At 42.8% G+C, this 27742-nt stretch overlaps 8 protein-coding genes across 11 annotated transcripts; 5 read left to right on the top strand and 3 right to left on the bottom strand.

Moving 5' to 3' along the window:
• Positions 1–1371: 1371 nt before the first annotated feature.
• RB195_006979 (uncharacterized protein) lies at positions 1372–1629 on the top strand (the record flags this gene model as incomplete). The annotated part of the gene is made up of 1 exon (XM_064180362.1): positions 1372–1629. The coding sequence occupies one exon, from the start codon at positions 1372–1374 to the stop codon at positions 1627–1629; it is 258 nt and encodes an 85-aa protein (XP_064037241.1).
• A 248-nt stretch (positions 1630–1877) lies between these two features.
• Positions 1878–2289, top strand: RB195_006980 (uncharacterized protein; the record flags this gene model as incomplete). The annotated part of the gene is made up of 2 exons (XM_064180363.1): positions 1878–1989; positions 2111–2289. 2 exons carry the CDS (start codon positions 1878–1880, stop codon positions 2287–2289), a joined length of 291 nt encoding a protein of 96 aa, XP_064037242.1.
• A 24-nt stretch (positions 2290–2313) lies between these two features.
• RB195_006981 (uncharacterized protein) lies at positions 2314–2832 on the top strand (the record flags this gene model as incomplete). Its single annotated transcript, XM_064180366.1, has 1 exon — positions 2314–2832. The coding sequence occupies one exon, from the start codon at positions 2314–2316 to the stop codon at positions 2830–2832; it is 519 nt and encodes a 172-aa protein (XP_064037243.1).
• A 633-nt stretch (positions 2833–3465) lies between these two features.
• Positions 3466–3807, bottom strand: RB195_006982 (uncharacterized protein; the record flags this gene model as incomplete). Its single annotated transcript, XM_064180367.1, has 2 exons — positions 3466–3536; positions 3654–3807. The coding sequence occupies 2 exons, from the start codon at positions 3805–3807 to the stop codon at positions 3466–3468; spliced, it is 225 nt and encodes a 74-aa protein (XP_064037244.1).
• Positions 3808–6402: 2595 nt separating this feature from the next.
• Positions 6403–7304, bottom strand: RB195_006983 (uncharacterized protein; the record flags this gene model as incomplete). Of its 2 annotated transcripts, none has more annotated exons than XM_064180368.1 (4): positions 6403–6479; positions 6553–6670; positions 6773–6903; positions 7277–7304. In XM_064180368.1, the coding sequence occupies 4 exons, from the start codon at positions 7302–7304 to the stop codon at positions 6403–6405; spliced, it is 354 nt and encodes a 117-aa protein (XP_064037245.1). The 2 variants fall into 2 exon arrangements, with proteins under 2 accessions (XP_064037245.1, XP_064037246.1); XM_064180369.1 differs by having other exon boundaries at positions 7277–7295.
• A 2465-nt stretch (positions 7305–9769) lies between these two features.
• On the top strand, positions 9770–11215 carry RB195_006984 (uncharacterized protein; the record flags this gene model as incomplete). The annotated part of the gene is made up of 1 exon (XM_064180370.1): positions 9770–11215. One exon carries the CDS (start codon positions 9770–9772, stop codon positions 11213–11215), a length of 1446 nt encoding a protein of 481 aa, XP_064037247.1.
• A 141-nt stretch (positions 11216–11356) lies between these two features.
• RB195_006985 (uncharacterized protein) lies at positions 11357–21061 on the bottom strand (the record flags this gene model as incomplete). 2 transcript variants are annotated; one of them, XM_064180372.1, is made up of 16 exons in its annotated part: positions 11467–11625; positions 11716–11797; positions 11852–11907; positions 11965–12038; positions 12150–12217; positions 12283–12407; positions 12489–12577; positions 12637–12646; positions 12719–12732; positions 13054–13123; positions 13284–13374; positions 13695–13784; positions 19451–19554; positions 19835–19887; positions 20886–20960; positions 21019–21061. In XM_064180372.1, the coding sequence occupies 16 exons, from the start codon at positions 21059–21061 to the stop codon at positions 11467–11469; spliced, it is 1203 nt and encodes a 400-aa protein (XP_064037249.1). The 2 variants fall into 2 exon arrangements, with proteins under 2 accessions (XP_064037248.1, XP_064037249.1); XM_064180371.1 differs by lacking the exons at positions 12719–12732; positions 13054–13123; positions 13284–13374; ... (3 more) ...; positions 20886–20960; positions 21019–21061 and adding an exon at positions 11357–11364 and having other exon boundaries at positions 11484–11625; positions 12637–12694.
• A 1209-nt stretch (positions 21062–22270) lies between these two features.
• RB195_006986 (uncharacterized protein) lies at positions 22271–25956 on the top strand (the record flags this gene model as incomplete). 2 transcript variants are annotated; one of them, XM_064180373.1, is made up of 4 exons in its annotated part: positions 22271–22384; positions 24289–24395; positions 25015–25084; positions 25855–25956. In XM_064180373.1, the coding sequence occupies 4 exons, from the start codon at positions 22271–22273 to the stop codon at positions 25954–25956; spliced, it is 393 nt and encodes a 130-aa protein (XP_064037250.1). The 2 variants fall into 2 exon arrangements, with proteins under 2 accessions (XP_064037250.1, XP_064037251.1); XM_064180374.1 differs by having other exon boundaries at positions 22295–22384.
• Positions 25957–27742: the final 1786 nt, after the last annotated feature.

A 27742-nucleotide genomic window follows, 5' to 3' on the forward strand; every position in this document is an offset into this window, starting at 1 on the left:
GCACGATCCAACTCTGCAATGCCAACATTCAAAGAAGGCCGAACTTGGGATTTACTCAACGACATTTGAAGAAAAGTTGAACAGTGCCCTGCCGAAGTCGTTTTAGCGCCGTTTGCACGGCCCTTTTTGGATCTCGAGTAGGCCGACGATGCATAGTTGGGTTATAACTATAACAGGTTATAACTTCGCGCTGCTACAAGCAAATTTTACTATAATCGGATCAAAACGACATAAAGCACGGACAGTTGCGTAAGCGGCTGCGCTCGGAACCGGTGCGGTAGAGACAGCGGTTGGAATCGAGGTGGACCATGGCGAATTGCGGAGATGGATGGTGGTAACGAGGATCCTTACACGATTCCAACTGCCACGTTCAACCGCTCCACTACGAACGAACCCACTTGCGCAACCGTCCGTACTTCATGTCGTTTTGATCCGAATATAGTAAAATTTGCTTGTAGCAGCGCGAAGTTATAACCTGTTGTTAACCTTGTTTCGAAATTAGCTGTGGCATACGGACTGCGGACGCCAGCAGCTAATTTCGATACAAGGTGACTCCGCCCTAAAAATGCAAGCAGATGTGGGTCTCCTCTAGACCTTCGGGAATCAGGGTGGACGGACAACCTGTCGAACTCTTGGATGAGTTCTATTATTTGGACTGAATGCTGAAAAACGATGGCAGCTACGACAGATGTTGAGCAGAAATGCGCTAAAGGTAATTCGGCAGCTCAAACAACTCAAACAAGCGGCAGCGCCGTCGACGGTGATGGAAAAGTTTGACTGCATGGAGAGAAAGCTGTTTAGACGACTGTTAGGCTACATTTGGCCGTTGGTATGCCATAACGAAGAAGTATACTCGGAAGCGGAGACGGTGTACCGGCGGATGACACGTCGAAAACGTCAACATCCCCGAGAAATTTTTCCTTCACATGGAGAGAAGAGAAAGTTTAGAGAGCGAAGTCCCAGAACCATCAATAACTGGGATCTCTTCATTACGCTAGGGTTTTTGGGAAGATTCCGTAATGGACAACATCGACGAGAAATATGATCGGCTCGTTGAACATTTCATCATTGCGCGAGGTACGCTGAGAGATCTAAAACCACCTAGAGACGCCTGCCTCTTGAAACTGTTGAGGTGATACGCCAACGCGGAGCAGTGCGAGCTGCACGGAACCAGGAACTCGCGTCCGAGCTCGCAAAGCTTTGCAGAGAGGGGATAAAGCAAGACCTTAAAAGGAGACGAGCAGAAGTGCTGGCTGAAGCTGCAAAAGGAGGAAAAAGCATCCGCTATGCCCGCCGAGAGTTTGCCAGTCGCAATACGAGGACGACTGCTCTCCGGAACCCGAAGGGAACAACCACTGCATCGAGAAGGGAATGGAGAAAATCATCTACGAGTTCTACTCTGATCTCTTCGACCTTCATGTCGACTTGTCTCTTCACCGTCTGAGGGAAGACGGATATGTCATTCTAGAGGTTCTCCTGTCCGAAGTACGGCATGTCGGTAAGAGAGCGTACGGCACGCAGTCTGGACAGATTAAGACCAGAACAGCTGAGGAACATTCCGCCTCAGTACTCACCAACACCGTGGGCGACACTCTTTACACGTTATCTGTCGGAATGCAAGGTTCCTAAACAGTGGATAACCAGCAAGACCGTGTTGTTGTATAAAAAAAAAGAGATCCACGTGAACTCGGCAAGTATCGCTCAATCTGCTTACTGTCCGTCATCTACAAGCTTTTTACAAGAGTAATCCACAATAGGATCCAAAAGTCTTAGGTGAGGGACAGTCATGCGAGCAAACATAGTTTCGAAAAGGATTCAGCACGATTGACCACACTCACACTGTTTTGAAAATCTTCGAGGTACCACGAGAGTACAAGATGCCACCCTGTCTCAATTTCATCAGCTTGAAGAAGGTCCTCGACTCAGTTGAGAAGGAAGAAGGCCACGGAAGCTTTGGACAACCAGGGCATCCCTACTCAGTACATAAAGGTACTTCGAGAGTTGTACAGTAAATTCACGACCGGAATTTTGCCATTCTACAAGAACATCATCACTGACGTGAAGAGGAGAGTACGTCAGGGTGATACAATTTCACCGAAAATATTCACAGCCACCCTCGAGAACGCAATGCGAAAGTTGGAATGGGACGACATGGGAGTGAAGGTTGATGGTCGGCAGCTACACCATTTGCGCTTTGCTGATGACATCGTACTGATAACACCTATTCTCAGCCAAGCGGAACGAATGCTGACCGAATTCGACGAAACATGTGGATGCATCGGTCTTTAGCTGAATCTGCAAAAAACGATGTTCATGCGGAACAGATGGGTCTCGGATGCCCCATTCACGCTCAACGGAACGAACATATCCAAATGCACCAGCTACATTTATCTGGGTCGGGGAATGCTGAAATGTGCTCACCTCTTTAATACCACCGTCATTCCTGCTTTCACCTATGCTTCGGAAATCTGGGCATTTCTCAAGCCAAAAGAAAACGCGATGAGCGTCATTGAACGCGAAATTGAAAGAGTGATGCTAGGAGTATCTGGCTTCACGCAAGTGAGGGACGGAATTCGAAGTTCTCTCCTACGTCAGCGATCGAAGAATGGAGACACCGTTGCGTTTCCCAAGGAAAAAAATGAGGTGGGCTGGACACGTCATGTCCACCGCTTCAACGACAACCGGTGGACAAAGGCCACGACCCACTGGGTTCCACACGATATCAAGACCAGTGCAGCAAGAACGTCAACGCTTTGGTCAGACATCTTCACAAAGTTCTTAAGAGAAAAACTCGATGCTCTTCATGTCCGATGCAAAAGGAAAAACTACTAAGTGGGACTTCGGGAGGCAATTGGGACGAGTGGAAGTATTAGTGGTTTTTGGTCGAGCAAATGAATGAAAAATGGGAGCCAAGAGACGAAAGATTCACCTTTCAAATTCTTATTGGTCATACAGCAATCTCCAGTGTTGTTAGTGCAGTCATTGCCGAATCGTACGTCCGTACTGACGAGATGCACCTCAGCATCCGAATGGCGCGTCGGTGCCTATCAGCTCCGCAAAACTGCATTATCTGCTGGTAGGCGCATCAAAGACATAGAACATCTATTCCCGTCTAGGGCTGCCTGCAGAGCTCAGAGCCGCGCAGACGCGCTGTTTGGCTGCCTTACGGTTTTGGTGGTTATTGACTATTCACACCAGTACCTCAGCAACCATCAAAACCGCAGAGCCGCCAAACCACGCACCCGAGCGGCTTTAAACTCTGCGGGCAGCCTAACATTCACCAGCACCAGCTTGGCAGGCCGTATTTGAATGAGCTGATTGTAGCTGGAATTGTAGACTGTAATGCAATGTAGGTTCGAGTATTACGCACATATTCGACCTATCTCAAGTGTTTTCGTTGAGTAAGTTCCGAGTTCGACCTTCTTTGAATTTTGGCATCGTAGAGTTTGATTGTGTACTACTTTCTTAAGCAGAACCAAGATTGTTATTGATCTTTATTCTGGTTAACGTTTCGGCGTCGTCGCCTTCTTCAGAGCCTGGAAAAATCAAAGACACGTGTAATCTACTCTCTCAAACGCCTCGTCAACCCACAAGATATGATTTAGCAAACAGATTATTTAAAAGCAACGTCAGAAAAGCAGACCAGCGCTCACCTTGATAGCCACGGAATCGTGATGTTAGCGGACCACCAGTTGTGAGGGTTGCGCCGCTAGTATTAACTAGTAACGATGCCCCGCCTCTGACCCCGTAGGTCAAAACCCGCAAAGGTCCTGATATGGCGCCAGCTCGTTGGTCACATCGATGCATTCTTCTTTACGATTCATGATAGGACTTTTGGCCGTGATATAAAACGCTTCCAATGTTTTTCGCGCTAGAACGTCTGATTCGCGTACGAAGATAGTGACAACTATTTTGAAAGGGGTGTTGTCATGACACTGTCTGCGATGAGCACCTAAAGGTGATGATGTTTTTGATTTTACGAGCCCGTCTAGGTGCTTCTTGACGCGGATACATAGTGATCTTCCTGTTTCGCCAATGTACGCAGCCCCACATAACTGACAGGTGATTAGATAGATAACCCCCGATACCCCCAAAAACCCCCCCCCCCCCTTCGGAAAAAAAAAAAAAAAGGGGTTCCCAAAAAACTTTAAAAAAACGAATTGGGGGGGGATCCCCCCCCCCGGTTTTGGGGGGGGAAGAAAAAAAACTAAAAAAAAATTTTAAAAACCCCCAAAAAAAAAAAAAAAAGGTAGAAAGGGATCTTTGTTGCTTATTTTACCCTGTGGCACCGCCGCTCAGTTGCATCGCTCCGATTTGACTGAGAGACCTTTGCTGGGTACCCATTGGACTGAGCAATGCGGTTAGCCATGTTTATGGAGGCAATGCGCCCTTGAGCCTCAGATGAAACCGTTGCCGCTGTCTTAAACATATTTTCAATGACTGACTTTTTAGTTCTCCAGGGGTGCGCTGATTGGTAGTGAATCAGAATGTTTTTACAACTTGGTTTTCGATACCATTTTGTTTTCCAATTTCCCTTACACAAATGAACCTGGACATTGAGAAACAGCAGTTGTCTTTAGGTTTTTCCCTCGTGAACTTTATGTACTGGGATTGTTTATTTAAGAGATCGAAGCGTGTCCATTTCAGCTTGTGTTGGACATACAATGCAACAATCATTTATATATCGGCAGTACAATAGAGGTTTGCGTTCCAGTAGGGGTTTTTCCACTTTAGACATGAAAGCAACGGCTAATGTAGGCGCAAGTCTTTGTCCCATGGCCAAGCCTCTAATCTGTATTGCCCAGACCAGCGAAATACGGAACATCTCAAACATTCGCTCAGCAGCATCATTATTTGCTGTATCGCAAAACCATACATGTTAAGAGTCGCCTAGTGTTCGAGAAGCAACTCTGATGTTGCTTGTAGTGCAGCATCGATGGAGACGTTGGTGTAGAGCGAAGTGACATCGAAGGATTCGATGATACAATCTCCATCAAGGCGCGCTTTGCGGAGGTGCTCTATGAACATTTTTGTGTTTGAGAGATGAGCTGGAACGTACTGGAGTAACTGGCTGAGAATAGTGTTTAGGAACCAGGATATTCTGTCGGTGGGACCTCCAATATTGCTAATGATAGGCCTAAACTTGAGGTGGCGCCATATCAGGACCTTTGCGGGTTTTGACCTACGGGGTCAGAGGCGGGGGCATCGTTACTAGTTAATACTAGCGGCGCAACTCTCACAACTGGTGGTCCGCTAACATCACGATTTCGTGGCTATCAAGGTAAGCGCTGGTCTGCTTTTCTGATGTTGCTTTTAAATAATCTGTTTGCTAAACCATATCTTGTGGGTTGACGAGGCGTTTGAGAGAGTAGATTACACGTGTCTTTGAATTTTCCAGGCTCTGAAGAAGGCGACGACGCCGAAATGTTAGCCAGAATAAAGATCAATAACAATCTTGGTTCTGCTTAAGAAAGTAATACACAACCAAGTGTTTTCGTTTATTCTACGTGGACGGAGAAACTCCAACGAGCAAATAAAAAGCCCACAAAACTTAGGAAGCTGTTATTGCGAGACAGAATGTACGATCGCATTTGCTTGACTCAAAACTGTGTAATATGTCCATTTGGTAAGGCAGGCGACTGCATGTCCTCTGGTGTAGTTTATTTGATTCCGTGCAAAACATGCGGCGAACAATATATTGGCGAAACAGAGCGACCTCTTTGTGTTCGTATTAAAGAATATCTAGATGGGATGAAACATTCAAACGCAGCAATCCCTCTCAGAACCCATCGCAGAAAATGTCATGAAAATGCTCCTGCCAAGATGCTATCGTACGAACCCGAAATTGTAGCTCGCAGAACTTTGGAGGCGTTTTGGATAAACGCTAAAAGTGCAAAAGTGAATAGAAGGGAAGAATGCCGTGACTAACGAGCTGGCTCTGTATCAAGACCTTTGCGAGTTTTGATCTACGCGGTCATATGCGGGTCGCATCCTAATTAGTATTAGCGGAGCGATTTTATCACGCGGAGGTCTGCTAATATCGCGGCAACGCGGCTACCTAGGTGAGCACAACCATTTTAGCTCTTTTGGTTTCGATTTTGGATGTAGCATCTTAGGGAATGATGACTTGTTCTGGATCAGGCATTTGAGAGGATATATCACAAATGATCTGACTTTCCAGGCCCTGACGAAGGCGACGATGCCGAAACGTTAGCCGTAATGAAGTTTGTTAACAATTTTGGCTGTTGCTAAATTGGACTATCGACAAGTTGCAAATAAAAAGCCTTTTTTGTTGCTACAATGAGTATAGCCAGACAGCAAAAATGCAAGTAAATTTGCAAAAATTTTGATTAACACATTTTACTTCAGAGATCGGCATGCGACCAATCGTTCATTAGACATTCATACAATCATCTCCGTTGCGATCACTTGTGATTCTATCAAACAGTGATTAGTTCCACGAAGAATGCGGAAGGTGCCTGTAGAAATTTAATGGGGATAAGTTCTACACTGCTTTCGATTTCACTGATACTTACTTCACAAAATACATACCATTCTCTCCCCAGTCGTAGTTGTACGAGTTAGCAACCAACCAATAATCTGTTCCATTTTCTGTGCCCCAACCAATAAGTTTGATTGCATGTACTCCTATCCATTTCCCATATGTCTGCTGCAAAGAACTCAAAGTGTTATTAATGTCTCCCAATAATCTCTTGATGTAGAACAGTGGTTAACTGGAAAATCCTATCATTTGCGCCGAGAAAACGCATACCTTATAAATCCCTTCCTTGTAGTGTATAAAGTCTTCGAAAACGTAAAAATTAGCTCCCACTGGTCCGTTTATGAAAATTTCCTGTCTGATTCTTGCCTCGTTGTCTTGCAGAAGGATGTGTGAATTTTTTCCTGAACTTAGCTATTTGTGGACATTTGTAATGGGAATTGCACAGTCCGAAGATAGCCATGAAAGTACCGATGACACTTCCCAGAATCCGCAATCAGCACAACATTCTGATTCCAAGTAATCGGATCGGAATTGTCGAAGTGCATCAATATCTGCGTCTCTACTCTACTTCACATTTTCCTTCATCTCACTTTCTTTCATTTTTCTCTTTCTTTGTGGAGGTCCTCAAAAACGACGGTGTGCTACTGAAGTACTTTATCTGTGTGAAGCACTTGCCCGAAAAGCCATCTTATCCATAAATAGAGTGTGCGAGAAACTATATGGGTGAGCCTTCATAAAACGTTGAGAGATGTAAAAGGGAGCATATTTCCATACCTTCGGACCAAGTGGACATTCTGTCCATTGATTCTGATCACCAAAAGTTGGTAATAGAATAAACCGGGTTTTCTGGGTGGACAAGATGGTCTTATTTGTTGCCAGATACCCATGAACACACGCAGATTTTTCTGTTTCAAATACAGAGAAGTAGTATACCAGGATGATTAGGCGGCTGAAAAATTCTTCTTGGCATTTCTTGCATTGCTGCCGAGTTCCAATGAGAGAAAGACGAATCTGCGTGTAACAATTAAAGTAAATGCCGAAGCTAATTGTTTCAAAGGGTACCATAAGTCACCAAGGAGGACGCATAAGCTTAAAATTTGCATAACTTCTTGGTGGACTTGGTTTTCTCAGTTTTTGATGAGCTGTTCTTGTTATCAGTTTCCCATAAAGGTGCAGAAGATTTTAGAGAAAGTCATGGTCTTGCAGTCTGCAAACTCAAGGACTGTAACCTTCCGCGGTTTTCATAGAGCGTGAGTATCCCAATTCTTGTTATGAATTTATTGGTTCAGCGGAGACCCTCCAACCTCTTACTTAGTAGCCTGCTTTTATGTTTTATAAAGGTCATCAGCTTGAACGTACTCTTAACGCCGGACACCTTCGGATGCCTTCTTCGCTTGCTTTTAATTATCAATGGAAATTTAAGGCAGGAGCACTTCTTGTAAATTTGCCCATAGATATTAATTTTTTTCCCAACGATGCTTATTTACCTGCCTATTCTGGTGCTTTTTAGAAACATAGACAGTGACGAGAGATTCCATTTGTCTGGTTATGTTTTGCCATAAGGGCCTAAATATCCTACATCTCGGGCACATTCAAACGTGATGTTACATTTATATTCCCTCGATACCGCGACAATTTGAAAACATATTCCGAAGCATAGAACAAAATTTTTGCCCTTCTACTCGGCACTTAACATAGCATGTAAAAATTAATGTGAAATGATATGAACACTACTGTCATACTGATAAAGATTGGGGTTGCTACTTCAGATCGCGTAAACTGGTAACCTTATGCAGCTGTCGGCGCATGTGCCGAGTCTCTGAAGGACGGATCCGGCAGAAATGCTGTGGGTGACTATAGGCGAGTAGATATGCTGCACTGGAAGGCAACTAGTTGTTTCCTCTCAGCGCTTTCTGGTGGCGAAAAGCCAGTTTTTGGAACCAATCTCATACATTTTACTGCTTTCTAAATCCTGTGAACAAACTTGACACACTGGGACGAGTTTCACAACATTTTACGATGGCGCCATATGGAATCGTGGGACCAGATGCCATAGGACCCGCCTCTCTACTCTCTGAATATTTCGTTTCACACACTAGCGGATCATGCAAGTTATTACGAAGCTTCAGTTTGAACGTCTAACTGCAGCCGGACGTCAGACTTCTTGTGGTGCTCATTTCGCTTGCTTTTAGTGATTGATGAAAATTTAAAGTATGTCATCTTCTGTCAAATTATATTATTAACAAGTCTGAAGTCCGGCTTTAGCAGGGCTTCAGCCTTGTTAATAAAGATGACATACTTTGGTGTTTCATCTTCTGCCAAAGTCAGTGTTCAAAAATCAACTCCAAATCGTAAATGCTGTAAATTCATTTTACTAGTAGTTCACTATTCTGCACTGCTTCTATTTTAATTTGCCCACTAATTATTTAATTTATTAGAATTTTACCATTTTCGAATTTTAATTGTTACATGACAGAGAGAGACTACATCAGAGAGAATTGCGGGGAGCGGAAGAAGTTTGTTTTGTGAGGATTTTGTTTCAACTACACCCTTCACACTGGGACTGATCCTACTCTCCCAGAGGAGCTCTCTGCCCACTGTGTAAGTGCCCGAGGGCTGAGTTTTGTGAGTTGTGACGAGCCCCGAAATACTAGTCAGTCTCGGCTCCTTTCCCGAGTAGGAAGACTCTCATGGGGAGGGGTCGGTAAGTGCCGCAGCCGATTATCTGCACCCGAATAAGTGCCTGCAGAAAAGGCTGTCGGCAGGCCAGAGCAGGCATATGTTGGTCCACCTATGATCACTAGGCCACGCCCATCCACCACCACGTCACTGAGGTCATGTGCCGTGTCTGTATTGGAATTAAGTGATAGAGCTGACTTCTAAGAAATTTCAAAGAACGAAAAGGTACCAACGTAGCAAGTGGAAAAAGACGTAGGAAATTATAATGCTAAAAATGAAGAAAGAACGTAGTAGAGCTGTACAAGAAAAAACAACAGAAAACAGAAGTTGAAAATTGAAAACGTTCCAAAATAGAAATTAAAAGGTGTAGAACCGAGAACCTGGTTTTTGAAAGATGTAGATGAGTGTGTGAAAAAAAGACTGTATAGAAGATATAGATGTATATTTGTATGTATACAGACTATTAAATCCATGTAAAATACTGCAGTGGTTTGTAAAAGTTTCGATTTGTTTGTTTTACATAAATAAAACACTATTATTTTTTATTTCTGGGATTTCGTGTGCAATCGTTCGATGTATCGATGTTCGATGTATGTACGTAAGCGATCGATACTCCGTACAGAAGCAATACCGGAGATAACGTGCTCCTGCGAGAGGAAGACCAGCAAGACCGTGTTGTTGTATAAAAAGGGAGATCCACATGACATCGGCAACTATCGCCCAATCTGCCTACTGTCCGTCATCTACAAGCTCTTTACAAGAATAATCCTTAATAGGATTGAAAAAGTCTTGGATGAAGGACAGCCATGCGAGCAAGCAGGGTTTCGAAAAGGATTCAGCACGATTGACCACATTCACACTGTTTCGAAACTCATCGAGGTATCACGAGAGTACAAGATGCCGCTCTGTCTCACCTTCATCGACTTAAAGAAGGCTTTCGACTCGGTTGAGACGGAAGCGGTCGTGGAAGCCTTGGACAACCAAGGCGTCCCTACTCAATATATAAAGGTACTTCGAAAGTTGTACAGTAACTTCACGACCGGAATTTCGCCATTCTACAAGAACATCATCATTGACGTGAAGAGGGGGGTCCGACAGGGTGATACAATTTCACCCAAAATATTCACAGCCACCCTCGAGAACGCAATGCGAAAGTTGGAATGGGACGACATGGGAGTGAAGATTGATGGTCGGCAGCTACACCATTTGCGCTTTGCTGATGACATCGTACTGGTAGCACCTAGCATCAGCCAAGCGGAACGAATGCTGACCGAATTCGACGAAACATGTGGATGCATCGGTCTTCAGCTGAATCTACAAAAGACGATGTTCATGCGGAACGGATGGGTCTCGGATGCCCCATTCACGCTCAACGGAACGAACATATCCGAATGCACCAGCTACGTTTATCTGGGTCGGGAACTGAACATGATGAACGACCTGACCCCCGAGCTGGGCAGGAGGAGACGAGCGGCTTGGGGAGCGTACAAGAGCATCGAAGATGTAGTGAAGAAGACCAGGAACACCCGGCTCCGTGCTCACCTCTTCAACACCACCGTACTTCCTGCTTTGACCTATGCTTCGGAAACCTGGGCACTTCGCAAGCAGGAAGAAAACGCGGTGAGCGTCATTGAACGCGCAATTGAGAGAGTGATGCTAGGAGTATCCCGTTTCACGCAAGTAAGGGACGGGATTCGAAGTTCTCTCCTACGTCAGCGATCGAAGATTAGAGACGCTGCCGCGTTTGCCAAGGAAAGTAAAATAAGGTGGGCCGGACACGTGATGCGCTTTAATGACAACCGTTGGACCAGAGCCGTGAGCGACTGGGTTCCCCGCGATATTAAGCGCACTACAGGAAGACCGCCGACCCGATGGTCAGATTTCTTCACGAAGTCCTTGAAAGAAAAATATGATGCTCTTCGTGTCCCACGCGAAAGGAGGAACCACTGGGCTACTCTGGCACGCGATCGGGACAAATGGAAGAATTACTGGCGCCCGCTCGACCAGTTCGAAGATCAACAGGAGTCAAGGTGATCAAGGTGATCATTGCCAGTCGTTTCGCCTAAGGATAGGTTGTCGCGGAGGCTGCGGGTACCTAACGATACGCACCCGAAGACTCATGTATCCCGCTTCAGGTGTAGTGATCTTAACGCGATCGTCCATCGACAGTGTCGGTCACAGATCTCAAACACAAAACAACAAAAAAGAATGATCAGAATGAATGGAACAATAATTTCTTCGTGGCAGGGATTTCTGAGAAGTGCTCAGGGAATCATGCAGTTGTTTCAAAGCACTGACTCACCAAACACTTTATCTTCTTCGTATGGAACAGGATATCGGAACTGACATATTTTCCGACACTTTGGAGTGTCGAACGCACCCTCCTTGGGGCATGGTCCATAGTTTCCGTCACACGGATAAAAGGGATATGGTTTGCATACATTCTTTAAAAAATTTCCGTTCACTTTCTTCTCTTTTTTGCATAACATACCTAGAGCGCTTCAAAGAAGAAGCGAGAGCAAAACGTTTCTCACCTTTTCTCGATACTCTCCTCCACTACATACTCCAGTATTTTCCAGGTAGAAGTACGCCTGAATCGGATAACCGCCTTCGCATCTAAGAAAAGATAGATAATTAGGAATGAGAATTGCGCAACTCCGCTAAGCATACCCTGAGCCACAGTCTTCTCCACAACACGCAAGGATGTCCGCCGACGAAAGGATCTTCTTAACCAAACTCTGATTAAGGCAATTAAGCAGTAACGTTCAGAGTCAAAAGCGAACCTGGTTTGTGCCGTTCGTCTGGATACAGAGTCGATCTGACATAACCGACGCTGCCGATACAGCCCAACACGATCCTGGAGATTGTCTCAAAATGAGGATGGATAAACTGACCATGGAAGGATAACTGTACTCGTTTTATCCTCCATTAAAGCTGTTTTATTTCTGGAAGTGAGAGAGGCGCATACCGCAAGCAGACTGATCGCGAATGAGACCGATGGAGGCGCAATGTGGCCATTTTTCACGTGCGTCAAACCTGAACAAGGTAGAAATTGGAAAATCCATAGTGGGCCACTTTTGAGTGGAGTTTCATTCTGTCACCTTTCAGGGAGTTCAACGTTCAGATTAATGCCCTTTCTTGGATATTTGTGGCTAGCCTCAGTCATATACTTTATGTCCATTATACGGGCTTTAACGAATTGTTCATTGGTTGGCGAATATTCTGCCTTTAAAAAATTGAACTCAAAGACGAATTTATTGGCAATTATTCTTCATTCTCCTAGAGCAAAAGCGTTGTAAATTCATACTTTGAAAAGTGATTGGTGCGAATTAACGTAGTCAACGAGCGCTTGGCCACTAAGTCCGTGTTCGGACTCTTGTTTGTGAAGCAGCTCATCTAAAATTTTCGAACCTGTTGTATTTTTGCTTACGTTTATTGAAATATGAAAAAACAACCTGCATATAACTGGTTTATTGCCAGAAGGACGACGACCAACGCAAAATTAGCTTTCATTGGATCTCACAAAAGGAGATTGACTGTTCCACGATTCACTGAATTATTTACACAGCGCTCGGTTAAAGGCATCACCCCAAGGATCTGGGGTGATGCGGATTTCAGGTTGAGAGTTCCTATACGGGGTTCTAGATTATGGAGAGGAGGGCGATTCCGTCTATTTCTTCCTAATTGCCGCAAAAAACGGCCAGGAAGATGCGGTGCATGCACAAGGCTGGCGCGTTCCAATCGGACTCGTTGTTAGGAAATAGCGCGCTGGAACGCTCGAAGTCGTATCTTCCGGGCCGTTTTTTAGAAGAAGAAATAGACAGAATCACCTTTCTCTCCATAATCTACGACTCCGTATAGGTATAACCCACCTGAAACAATTGGAGAATCTGAAATCGAGGCGAGAGAAGCTTTGAAATAACGCCTCAACGATTCGTTATTCTAAAAACGAATAAGCTATGGTGAAAGCAAGTGGAAGATATGCTTACGAGCTAAGTTAGCACGTTGTGCACTCTACTTTAAGCGCATCATCTTTGAGTGAAACTTTCAGAGGCACTGTCAGAACGACATGTCTATATGAGAAAGGTTAGAAGGAGGTCACCTGCCGGGTTTTTGACATTGGTTGTAATGACGTCTTATCTTTCTTCTGCGTGATTCCGTAGAGACGACTTTTCAAATCATAGACGTCATTACTGGAAGTTGTATTATCAACGAGTGCTGTCAAGTAATAAAGATAAAGTAACACTACATTGAACAGACGTACGGACAAGAAAACATGACAACAAATACACTTCACAAAATTATCATATAGAATTTGAATACTTTTTACTACGATGAAAACCTTTGAAATCATGAGACTGTATTGAAACGTTCAGCGCATTAAAGCCTGTAATAATGGACAGTACATTTCAAACGGTTGGGAGAACGGTAAAGAGGATCCCGACGTATTCTCTACGAATGCCCCCGAGACGTAACGTGCCCAGTGTATATGCCGGCGGATACGAGAACATACCTCGACGAAGTCACGCTCCAGTCGTTCATAGAAACGCAGACAACCATCCAATATGCTCTTCTGGCCATAGAGGCGCAAAGAACTGTGCACCTACAAGGAAATATGCAAAGAAGAGTGGTGTAAGTTGTCGAAATTACCGAATAAGTCAAAGGGTAATAGAGTCAGGTAGAAGTACATGGGATTTGTATGATGTTCTAATAAAGAAAAGGAGCAGAGTCAGCTACTTAAGTGTCAACGAAAGTGAATCTCTTCAGGATACGCACCATCGCTAATTCCTCTGAAGAGGCATGACCGGGGCATGCTCGAAATTCCGCCGAACCCGGAATTCTTTACACGCACCCAAACGGTTGTACTTCGTAAAGTGTTGGAATCGTGGTGGGTGTAAAACGTTGCAGCGAGCGTTTGTTTGAAAACCAAGAATTTTATTCTTGTATTAGTACAGAGTGGGTTTTGAAGCTATCACCATTGATCTCATAAATAACTCTGCTCAGCAAACAACGATGAGATATAGTTGGGTCTAGGCACGAAGCTCAGTGCGTTGTGTAAGCTGTTGTGCTCGAAGCGGCGCTGTGGAGCTAGCGACCGGGACCGAGGTGGAGCAACTGCAAACTCCATCGATGTGTGGTGCTAGTGACGTTAGAATGCGATTCTTGCAGGTACGGTTCACCGCACCACTTTGAGAGCAGCCGCTTACGCAACGAAACGGAATCTCTTGTCGTTTTGAATTGACTGTATGGAGTGTAGTATATATGGTAGAGTGCATGGAATGGGCCTTACGGTTATCACAATTTGTCGCTTGTCGGTCAGTTGTGAGGATCAAGCTCAGTTTACGGAATGTACAGACTCCTACATTATATATATATATATACTTATTTATTGAAGAATTTCAAATTGATGTCAACGAACTATGTAGCTTCAACAGTTGTATGAAGTTACCCTGAAAGCCCAACCCAAACAGGTCAAATACCTAGAAGGAGTGTGGAACCCTTGGTATCCTTTTCGTTACGCTGAACTGCCTAACATTCTCAACTTAAGGTGCTCAATTCACTCGGAGTCGATAAGCACTCCAAACGACACAGCAAGTCTCGCAAGCTGTGAAAGAATGACGAATTGATGAATTCTGGGCGAACAGTAAATGGAGAAGGTTGGGCAAAGCTGTGTTCAAGGAAGACTCACCTCCGCGAGGATGAAAGATTAATACCAATCTGCTGATTAAGTCAGATACACAATGGGGTTTGGGGTATTTAAATAGGGGAAAGGGGGGGGGGTTTTTTTTTTTTATTAAAAAAAAGGAAATTTTTTTTTTTTTTAAGGGTTGGGTTTTAGCAAGTTGACGCCTAATGGAATTGAAGTTATTTTAGTAAGCCAGTAATTCGAAGGAAATAAGAGAGGAATAGAATATTTTGCTTGTTTACATCAAATGGTTTTAGAAGCATGTAATTTTGTGCTACATCTATTACATCATGCTCATTCATGCTCATTCATGTACCTCATCTATTACAAAAGATCTGCTCAAATGGTGTTGGGTGCATAGCATTCGCAGATGATATAAAAGTCTATCAACCGATTTCGAGTGAACCAGATATACGTAAACTACAGCAAACCATTGATAGGGTAAATGAATGGTCAGTCCGGTGGTGTCTACCACTATCGAGAGAGAAAACCAAATTTTTGAGCATCGGTCCTCATTCAAGGGACAGACATTATACATTAGGCTCAACTCTTACAACACGTTAGCGAAATCAAAGATTTAGGTTTTCTGATAACATCCGACCTCACATTCAACCAGCACTGTAACATGATCGCTTCACAAGCCACCATGAAATTAGATTGAATGGAGAAATGAAACCATGAAATTAGTTAATTTATTTAGATGTCTTATGACAAACGATTCACATACTCTACTAAAAGCCTATAAGACATACATTCGGCTATTCTTGAGTATGGTACTGTTGTTTTTAATCCTCGTAACCTAGGGACCATAGATAAACTCGAAAGAGTTCAGAATAACTTTACCAGGAAACTCATGATCAGATCCTGTGGAATTGATTATGATGCAATACCTAGTGTTTCATCCAGAATTAGACTGTTTGATTTAGAACCTCTTTCATTGAGAAGAAGGAGGAACGATGTCATTGTGGTTCATAAAATCCTCTATGGTTGCACTGGTTTGAAAATCTCTTTTGCAATCTTTCAACATCTCTTTTCGATTTTCGACATAAAGACAATGCCGATAATGGGTGCCAGCCTTTGTCCATAGCCAGTCATCACGCCGCGAATCTGAGATGGTACGGATTTCAGATGGAGTATTCGTATGCGGCATAGTAGATTATGGAGGGGGAGGGTGATTCCGTCCATCTCTTCCTAATTGCCGTAAAATACGGTCCGGAAGATGCGGCGCGTGCACAAGACGGGGACGCTCAAATCAAACTCGTTGTAAAAAATAGCGCACCAGAACACTCCATGCCGTATCTTCCGGGTCGTTTTTTTACGGCATTTAGGAAGAAATGGACGGAATCACCCCTCTCCATAATCTACTATGTCGTCTACGAATACTCCATCAGAAATCCGTACCACATCACATCCGTGTGGTGATGCCTTTAAGTTGTTGGCAGTATTGTCCCCACTATCGAAAAACAGAGCAATTTAGTTCGCTTAGGACTATGTCAAGCAGCCTGGAAATTCTACCTATGCCCCAATACCACTTATGATAGGTCTCAGTTTAAGGCCACGTAGAATATTCGAAGCGAGACCATTTTCAGAGAGTTTGTGAGTTTTTATCAAAAGGTATAAGACAGGACATACACGTAATTCAATCTTAAGACGTGTAATAAGGTTTTTTTTTTTGGTAGCCCTGCTGTTCCCGCTGTTTCAACCCATACTCTATTCAGATGGCGATGTTGCTTTCTAAATTCATTTGCGTAGGGTAATCAGATAGAGTGTCATCCTCAAGACGTTGCCTTCTTATCGCTATCTCTAATCCATGTAATACGACAACAAATTTCCCTCCCTTATCACTAACGGAGACCTTGATTTTTTCAGCTGTGCAAAGGTTGCGAATCTCACGTAAGCCTCGGTGTTAGGCAATATGGATGTCGAAATTCGCATTTTTCTTTTAAAAAACGCTCCAAAATGGAGTACATGTATATTGAAAACACTATGAATTTGTTATCTATGGTGGGATCAGGATCTGGTGGTTCATACATCGTGCGTTGGAAAGGTATGGAGGTAAGGATGCTCACACAGCAGTTCTGTTTGCTTGTCTCCCTCTTCTTCTTCTGCTCTCTGTCACGATCTATCATGGCACCAAATGGAGGCCGCCCACGATCTTGCGTTGAGTATTTCTGACCAAAACAAGCGGTAGCAGAATGGAACAAAGCTTCGTGCGCGAAGGTCGGTCGATTAAAGGCTGCATACTACGAGTCTGACGTATCATGGGTTCCCGAGCTGAAAGCTAGAGATGGGGTCAGGGTCAGTGGAAAATCCTATCATTTGCGCCGAGAAAACGCATACCTTATAAATCCCATCCTTGTAGTGTACAAAGTCTTCAAAAACGAAAAATCTACTGCCCACTGGTCCGTTTGTAAAGATTTCCTGTCTGATTTTTGCCTCGTTGTTTTCCGGAAGGAATTGTGAATTTTTTCCTGAATTCACTTATTTGTGGAGAGTTGTGATGTGGCACTGGTAGAAAAGATAGCCACGGAAGTACCGAGGACACCTTCTCAGAATCCGCAATCACCACAGGATTCCGATTTCAAGTAATCGGAATGGAATTCTCGAAATGCATCCATATCTGCGTCTCTACTCTATTTTACATTTTTTTTTCATTTTTCGCTTTCTAATTGGAGATACTCAAAGATGACGGTGTGCTACCGAAGCACTTTATGTGTGCGGAGAAGTTGCCCGAACGGCCATCATGTCCATAAATAGAGTATGCAAGAAACTATAATATATAGGTGAGTCTTCGTAAAACCTTAAGAGATATAAGAGGGATAACAATTCGTTATTTTCGGACCAAGTCGACGCTGTGTCCATTGATCCTGATCATCAAAAATGTATAATAGAATAAACCGGTCTTTGGGACAAGATGGTCTTATTTGCTGTCAGATACCCATATATGCACGCAGATTTTTTTGTTTCAAATACGGAGAAGTAATATGCCAGGATGATTAGGAGACTGAAAAATTCTTCTTGGGATTTCTTGCATCGCTGCCGAGTTCCATTAAGAGGAAGACGAATCTGCGTCTGAAGTGCGAAGTAAATGCCGAAGCTAATTGTTTGAATGGGTACAACACGACATCAAGGAGGACGCATAAGCTTAAAATTTACCCAACGTCTTGTCGGACATGGTTTTCTCAATTTTCTATTTACAAGCTGACTTATTATTATTCACTTCCCATTAAGCAAAGAAGAACTCAGAGAAATACACGGAAATGCAGTCTGCAAATCCAAAGTCTGTAGCCTCCCTCGAGTCTTCATGATCATTCCACTTCTTCTTATGAATTTATTACGTAACTTGGAATTTTCAAGGGAATCGTACGATGTGGTGAGACCACGATCGTTGGTTGTAACTGATCATACTCGATATTTGTTTCTTGAAAACAGTTGTGTAGAGTTTGAATAAACGACTGAGGGAGAGTCGAAGCTTGTGCAGAAAAAAAAATTATTTAAGATGAAAATATACAGGCCATAAAATATAGAAAAATCCTATTCTTCGTATTTCTGGTAATGAAACAATGTTCTCCTTGAGCCAATGTTGAAGATACGTAACGTAGCATTTTCTTGCTGCCTCAAGCAATGCTTGATAGTATGGTCGCTTCATTTGCTGAAGTCGCGCAAAATCGCAACCGATATTTGCAGTCAGCTATCAATACGGAAACGAGACTATCTTGTCCCAAAGACCGGTTTATTCTATTATACATTTTTGATGATCAGGATCAATGGACACAGCGCCGACTCGGTCCGAAAATAACGAATTGTTATCCCTCTTATATCTCTTAAGGTTTTACGAAGACTCACCTATATATTATAGTTTCTCGCATACTCTATTTATGGACATGATGGCCGTTCGGGCAACTTCTCCGCACACATAAAGTGCTTCGGTAGCACACCGTCATCTTTGAGTATCTCCAATCAGAAAGCGAAAAATGAAAAAAAAATGTAAAATAGAGTAGAGACGCAGATATGGATGCATTTCGAGAATTCCATTCCGATTACTTGAAATCGGAATCCTGTGGTGATTGCGGATTCTGAGAAGGTGTCCTCGGTACTTCCGTGGCTATCTTTTCTACCAGTGCCACATCACAACTCTCCACAAATAAGTGAATTCAGGAAAAAATTCACAATTCCTTCCGGAAAACAACGAGGCAAAAATCAGACAGGAAATCTTTACAAACGGACCGGTGGGCAGTAGATTTTTCGTTTTTGAAGACTTTGTACACTACAAGGATGGGATTTATAAGGTATGCGTTTTCTCGGCGCAAATGATAGGATTTTCCACTTAACCATTGTTCTACATCAAGAGATTATTAGGAGACATTAATAACACTTTCACTTCTTTGCAGCAGACATATGGAAAATGGATAGGAATACATGCAATCAATCATGGTTGGGGCACAGAAAATGGAACAGATTATTGGTTGGTTGCTAATTCGTACAACTACGACTGGGGAGAGAATGGTATGTGTTTTATGAAGCAACTATCAGCGAAATCGAAAGCAATGCTGAGCTTATCTCCATTAAATTTTCTCAGGCACCTTCCGCTTTCTTCGTGGAAGTAATCATTGCGGAATTGAATCAGCAGTGATCGCAACGGAGATGATCGTATGACTGTCCAACCATTCTTGTCAGATGCCGATCCCTGAACTGAAATGTTCTGCAAACAATTGTCTGGCTGTAGTTAGTGTATGCAACGATTTCCTTCATGAGTAAGAAATATCGGTCTTCTGCTTTTTTTCTGTTGCTACCGTTCAAAAAGTGGTGCAAACGGAAGTTTCTTTTTTGGAGGGTGGAGAAGGAATGCATTCAACACTGCTCTAATCCAACTGCATTCGAACTGCATTTAGGGCGCAAAAATCGTCCCTAGAGCTCAAGAAACGTTGCTAACTATCAAGTAATTTTCTCATTTGAGAAGGCTATACCTCATTAATGGACAGTTCATCATTGAAAATGAATAGCTGAGTCCGTCGGGCCCCTAAAACGTAATTCTTAGTTTTAGAGGATTTATGACATGTAGGCCAAAGTTTCCCAGGCAAAAAGGAAAATGAAAAAGATCCACTACACCGAGAACAGTGAAGAAAAACTGTGTATCCGAAAACTAGGCTTTTCATGCAACTACTGTATGGCGAAAACGAATTTGAAAGGTGTATGCGTCAGTAAAAATTACACCATTAAAAAAAAGGAAGAGACTGCAGAGAGCAGTCAAGTATGTAAAAAAAAACTCAGAAAGTTCTAAAATATCATACGAGGGAAAACACTGCGGCTCAAAGGCAGCGTATCACAGAACTGACCATGTTTGGATCTCTGTGAACAAATATAGGGTTCGAGCGGCAGATTACGAACATGAGCTTAACCCCCCTTCCCTCCACTTCCTCCGATTGACCTCATAAAACGGCGTGGGGGACTAACAAATCAACTAACATAGCCTCATTATTGTCTACCTTTTAAGTGGAAAACAGTCAGACCGGTACCATCAGTAGCTTATTTACTGGTTTGATAAGCTGTACACGAGGTTGGTAAATAAATTCAACAACCTGAATTGGGTTGGTTTCTAATGGTTATGAAATCCGAACGTCTAAAACGAAGCTACGAAGTGAACGAGCGCGGCAATCAGAAAACCCCACCACAGATAAGATACTTCTTTGCTTTCCTTGTATCTCTGATGAAATGAGCACTGCCATTAGGCGGTGTCTGAGGAGAGCTACTTGGATAGCTCCGTTTTGGTCGCTGAAATACCACCGAACAATTTGAAACGTCAGCTAGTTCGGAATCGTTTGTACGATACCATCTGTGCAATACCGAACAGTATTATTTGTCCCACAGGTAGACCAGGAGACTGCTTGAGATTCGGGGTAATCTACTTGATTTCTTGCACGAACCGTGGCGGCGAGTATGTCGGTGAAACGGCACGACCGCTTTATGTCTGCATCAAAGAGCACGTGAACGGCAAGAATAGATTACGAGAATGGACACCTTTAGGTGCCCATAGAACACAAAAATACGACGGAGCCGAGTTTGAAATTAGGGTCCAAATCTTAGCGCACGAATCTAAAACGTTGTCTCGAAAATCACATTTTGGATCCAAACAAAAAACCCTAAAACGAACCACAAGTGCGAATGTCTGTCGATAGCGCGGGAACTAGCGCCATATCTCGAATGGTTCTTCCGATCCGAATGTGACATTCGAACCATTCGCCCTCGTGATCGATCAGTCAGCGGTCCATGCTAGGCGTCTTCGATCTAAGGTGAGCATTTAGTGTAATCGCTAAATTTGTGATTGAATGTAGGCGTGGAGTTTATCAGCTTATTTGCGGAGAAGTTGGTCGTTTAAATTGTAGATTGAATCACCCATTTTAGGCTCTGAAAAAGGCGATATTGCCGGAACGTTAGCCAATAAATTTATTTAACAACCTCGTGTACAGCTTATCTAACTCGATACTACATTCAACTAAAGCCGAGGTTCATTGAAAGTAGAACTTCTCAACTATTTAGTGGTTAATTAGGATGGCCTATTGACTAAACTTTGTTGGTTTTCCACTGCCCCCACGTAGATGCGGCGCGTGAACAAGTGTGGCGCGTTCGAACTTTCATCTTAGAAAGTTCTCACCGTTTTCCACCCTGCTTTTTAGAACGACCACGTTCGTATTCGTAATTTACACTTCGAACTCTATATTTACCACGAATCGTCCACATTACGTTCATTTCGTTACACATAAATGAACGTAACGTGGAAGCTTTAAATAAATAAGCAAATATAAAACATCACCTCCACAGAACTGGAAATGTTTCACAACTGCAGTAAATTGTACTCCTGTAATCGGCCTCACTCTAGGATTGATTGAATGTGTCTACCAAACCTACCATAGCGTGCTTTAAAGCAGCATACCACGAATCTGAGGTGGTGCGGATTTCAAATGGAGTATCCGTATGAGGGGTCGCAGATCATGGAGACGGGGATAGTTCCGTTCATCTCTCCTTGCATCACTGCAGACAACAGCCTTCAGAATGCTGTTTTGGACTACGCCATATATTGCAGCGCTCCACCCCTTGCGCCGCCTCCGCCCTGGGATTCGTCAAAAATCAATTCGGACTTCCTGTGTTAGGCAGTAAAGGAGCTACGCGTGCAATTGTGGCGCGCTGCAATAGAAGGCATCGTGCAAAACAGCATGGCTGCTTGCAGTGATTCAGGGAGAGATGTGCGGAACCACCCCGGCCTCCATAATCTACGACCCTGTATACGGATACTCCACCTGAAATCCGCACCACCCCAGATTCATGGTATGCTGCATTTTAATTTACAGCAATTATTTCTTGCGCGAAACTACCATGACTACGCTTTACAATTGATATTTCAGTCCATGATATCAGCCCTTTTTCTCATTATGTTGCTGCAACCTCAAGTCAGGAAACTTCAGCAGACTGCCAACGGGTTAAAGCATCACCCCACGAATCTGGAGTGGTGTGGGTTTGAGGTGGGTTATGCCTATACGGAGTCGTAGATTATGGAGAGAAGGGTGATTCCGCCTATTTCTTCCTAATTGCCGTAAAAAGAAGGTACGACTTTGAGCGTTCCGGCGCGCTATTTTCTACTGCGAGTTCGATTGGAGCGCGTCAGCCTTGTGCATGCACCGCATCTTCCGGGGCGATTTTTGCGGCAATTAGGAAGGAATGGACGGAATCACCCCTTTTTAATATATAATTCATGACAATCCCCAGAATTACTTCGTAATGTTCCTTCTTGCATGGAAAGTGTTCCTGCTCGGTCATTCAGCATTTCTTTAGTTCTGCTATATAGTGGATAACGTTCATCACATATGGCTACATAGGAATAAATCTTTTCAATTGAGTCACTCAATTATGACATCATTAAGAAAATTTGCATTTTTGGAAAGAAAATCATGAACGATGAAATCCAGAGAGAAATTTAAAGCCACGTTCACTACGTTGTCCGAAATGTGTTGTAGAAAATAAAACGACGAATATGCTATTTTTAAATTATATTTTACAAATATTTAGCCAATACCCTTGAATTCGCCATGTATTGTAAATTTTCAAAGCTGCAAAATTCGCTGAAATTTTCCAGAATAGAAAACGATCACAGTTCATCTAGGCGCGAGCGCCTGACTATCTGACATATTACACAGGTACGCAGAGGACAGGTCACAGCCGGCTCCACATTATTTGTTATCCTCCAGCGCCTCTCATTCCTTCCACTTCATAATAGTTCAGTCGATGGCTGTATTAGAGGTTTGGTATTTCCTTTTGAATTCATCCCGGAAAAAAAACATACTCTTGCTAATGGGTATCCGTTTTTTTGAATAAGCAAAATTCTTAGCTAGGAATATCCAAGATATGTAGAGTATGTAGGTTATCAAAACCGCTTAACAATCTCCATTGAAAAAAAAAAAACAAATAGCTGTTTTATTCATAACAATTTTTATTCGCAGGTCGAAAGAAACATCTCGAAAAAATATAAAATAATAACGAAATAAAATAATAACAATAATAAAATCTTTAACATAATAATTCAATTTTTCTTCATCTTCATGATCACACAGAACAGAGCTGCAGAAGAAATCCGATCAAATCTCATTGCAACAGGGATGATTCACTTTCAAAGCCAACCTCGTTGTCGCCCTCAATGTTTACTTGGAGTAATTGTTGTTGACTACTGCCCAGAGGCAAAACCTGCCTGTATTCAGTGCTCGCGAATACTATAATGTTAGAATTGAATTGCCTCAGTCAGTAACAGTTTCATTCTTGGTCCTTTCGCGAATAATAACGATACGTTCCTTTATTCTCTTTTTCTTCGATCATCAGCTAATCTCCTGGAGCGAAATTCGTTTGGTTTTTAAAGATTCCAGTTTATTTGCTACTAGTTAGAAGAGGTATTTGTATTAAATGTTCCATTAATATTCATTATATTATTATATTTTCTCGGAATCAGTTCGTTCTCTGATCATTTTTGAAGAAAAGATCCGGACAACTTTGCACATATATTGAGGTTTCTAGAACTGCAGAAAATTTCGATCTACTGTGAAAAATTGAGTGATGAATGTAAATACTGCAGCAGCTATCAGCTGATCTCGAGTGACTCGGATCTATCCGTCAGTCTGCCGGCTGCCTCATCCTGGGTGCCAGTATTAAGCCTCAATCCACGTATAATTCTGCACAACTATGAATAGAAGCAAGTTTTTGTTGCCTGCGACGCGATCTACGGTAATCTAGCCACATCCTTAGCAAACATGCATAGATTTCACCCTTTTACCATATGGAACATAATAAACTCTTTTGCCAGTGATCTTTTGAGTAACTTTTCAGCCCAGCACTATAACACACATGTATCTAATAAAGTGTCCTTTTTTAAATTTTACAGACATTCACACTCTGGAGTGCACTGCCACCCGAATTACGATTTTGCATTATGTTATTCGTCGATTTTGACACACAGGAAACCTGCATCATTACGAACAGAGAAACTCGGTGAGTTCTTAGTTTTCTTTGTGAATCTTTGTCCAATTCCATGCGGATTTGTTCTTGGAACTCCAAAGAAAATGCCAAGCTGTTTTGATTTAAAGGCAGCATATCACGAAACTGAAGTGGTGAAGAAATCCGAGGGAAAAGTTAGAGATGGGGTCGTAGATTGCGGGATTCGGGGTGGTTCCGCTCATCTCTGCCTGATCGTCGTAAAAAACAGAGTGGAAAACGCCGTTTTTTTTGCTGCGACTTCAGTTGCAGCACACAATCCTTGCGTACGCGCCGCGTCTACGAACGAGGGTCAAAAGACACTGAGTTTTCCTCGGCTGCCTATTCAAGTAAAACCACTAAACAGACGGCTTAGGGAATCGGAGCGTTTACAAGGTGGCACGTTCTAACGTATCTCATAGGAACAAACATCGCTCCCACGCCGTTTTTAAGACAATTAGGTAATAATGAGCAGAACCACCTTGGATCGTGCAATCTAAAACCCCACATCTAGGTTTTCCCTCGGATTGTCTCACCACATCAGATTAGTGGTATGCTGCCTTTAGTCGTTTCACGGCGTTCCACTGAATTCCCACTCTTCATTGTTACGCGGAAAAACAATGCATTTCTTCTTCAGGTTGTGGACAATAGCTGTGCGGAACTCACGAAGAGAAACAGTTATTAAACACATCTTTAATAACCATAAGGTGAATGAATATCATCTACACTTGTTTCTTTTGTTCTTTTTACTACTTTTTTCTTCGAAAAATGGCCTAGTCTTCATCGAGTGAATCATTGAGGCAGGAGAGAGTAGTTTGTTCAGTTTGTCGCTGGCGCAAAATTACAGAAAGTGCTCAGTTTCAGCAATCAAACAGAGGAGGAATAAAGCTGAAATTTGGACTGCAACTAAGAACTTCCCTGTAGTCGCATTTTTTTCCAAATCAACTTACTTAAAATCCCATTCAGACCAATCAGTTATCTTCACAATCTCCTACACGGATATAATTTTTGTTGCTCTAATAACTTTTAGCAGATATCGCTCAAGCTTCTCGAGATGTAACTCCGCAAAAAAAAATTGCTCCTTGATTCCAATGTTTTCGTGCTCGCGTCACATCAACAGGTGTATTGTTTATCATTACACACTGCTAAATCTCTTCTCATATCGATGAAGTGTTACTTCACAACAATGAAGGTGTTCCTCCCGTGGAAAAGTGTACGGTGTTGAATTTCGTCATTGCTCACACATTGTAATGTCTATGGTCCCGTAGAATGACGTGAAGCCAAGTGCAACTGCGCGCGGCTGTGCACGAAATCAGCAAGCAAGGGTCCCTGGCAACTGCTTACTTACGCAATTGCACCAGGTTTCAAATCATTTTGACTCGACTAAATATATGCAGTCTTATTAGCAACAAAATTCGGAATAATAGGCAGCTGTAAACTTCTCAACATATTTTTAAAAAATTCGATTCTTTTACAGATCGAGCAACAAACAGCTTCTATTGTGTTTGATGCCCGAGAGGATGTCGCCCCAGTTCGAAGAAGTTGTTCAGCACACATTCGATTACCAGTAATTTGCTGAAACGAGCCTTTGCTTCCCTTGTAAACATATGTATGAAGTTATTCTCTCCTTTTTTTGTGCTATTGCCACGATTTATTTCTACTAAGTTCTACACTCATTGCCTTAGAAGAACATTCCAGAAATTAACATTTTGTGATCGTTTGTATTTGCTTCAGACACCCAAAAAAATCAAGTTTTTGGCTATCTTTGCGTTCACAATGTATTTCATTACTTTGTCCTTATAATGAAGCAAAAACTTCATTAGACTTCTTATTAAAAGCTGAGATAAAAAAAACCCTAGCAATATAAGTACAATGAGATTTCTTGAGACCCCTTAGCTATCACAAATAACTGCATACTTAAAAATACAGAAAATAAATACATAGTGAACAATTACTTTCCGTTCATTTATGTGTCGATTACTTATTTCTATCATCGATTGTTCAGTTTACACTTTTGATACTTGAGAACTGCATGTCAGCTTTTGAAAGATCACCCGCCTTGGGGGAATGTTGCCTTTTCATATGAGCCTTGATACACAATTCTTTAATGTGAACACATCAAATTTGTAATGTTTACATGGCGAGAAGGGGCGCCGGGGGATGCAAAAGGCTTCTCTCAGACCATTTTCGTTTCTTTTTCCCTGTCAAAACTACTAGATGAGCTTATTAGCTATTCGTTTCCAGTAAGCCTGTTTCGAGTTTTTGGTAAAATTAAAACAAAAGTACTTCTAGCTCTATCTTCGTTCTTTCTCCTAGTAGCTCTAACCTACATGTTATAGATCATTTAGGACGAACGCTTAAGTTTTGAGGCTAAAACTGTTCATCTGTTCACTTCCAGTGATAAATTGTCGGCTGAACTGTCACCTTCTCAAATGCGAAACCAATTTGACAGTTGAAAACAGTTTTTGTGCTCTAAGAACGCTTTTGCGCTCTTATCTTATCATAGCGATTGGAGAAGTTTTGGAGTACCGAATCCTTTTGCGCTATTCACATGCACGCGACGCTTTCGTGGCGATGACGGGCACTTACGTTGTGATGGTCCGTGGGTACGGTTTCACTACGGCAGTGATCTCGTGTTGTCCAATACACAATACCGTAGCGCAGGCACGACTGGACGTAGTCGGCAAGCTTATTTAAAATCGGATAAGAACGACAAGAAGCTCGGTGCTGTCGCGTAAGCACCTGCGCTGGAAGAGGGGCGGTGGAGCGTAGCTGTTAAGATCGAAAGGGATTCTTGCTAGCTCCTCAGTTCATCTCCATCACTGCACTTCGCGATGGTATCACTCACTCGATCCCAACCGCTAGCTCCACCGCTCCCGCAGAGCGCAGCCGCTAGTGCAGTTACATTCCCCTGCATGACTAAGATCACTTAAGAAATGAAGGATTATTCAATGATCGAGCATGCAAGCGAACACTTGTTTTGAGGACAAATTTATTTGAGGTAAACTTGCAGGCCACCAGAAAAAAAGAACCTAAAACCTCTTTAGATAATCAGCAAATAGTCGCAACAACGATATACGCCAATGGCGAACTATGACATGCGACTCAGATAAAACAACTAGCTGCTGCACTGACGATTTACAGTAATGAAGGACACATTGATTGCGCTGATTGATTTCTCGTAGATTTTCTTGCAGATGGACCACGTTTGACTTCAATCCAGAATCCGTTGAGGTTTTGAACTCATTTGCAGCGTATGGAATGACGTTGGAAGTTGAGAGAGTGTAGGTGAAATGCGAAACGAACTAACAGTGCTACAAAGTTACGTGGGTGAAAAGGGAGTTGGGAGGACGGCTTTCCATAAG

The sequence above is a fragment of the Necator americanus genome, chromosome I (genome assembly GCF_031761385.1).
Source record: "Necator americanus strain Aroian chromosome I, whole genome shotgun sequence".
NCBI classification, from domain to species: Eukaryota; Metazoa; Nematoda; class Chromadorea; order Rhabditida; family Ancylostomatidae; genus Necator; species Necator americanus.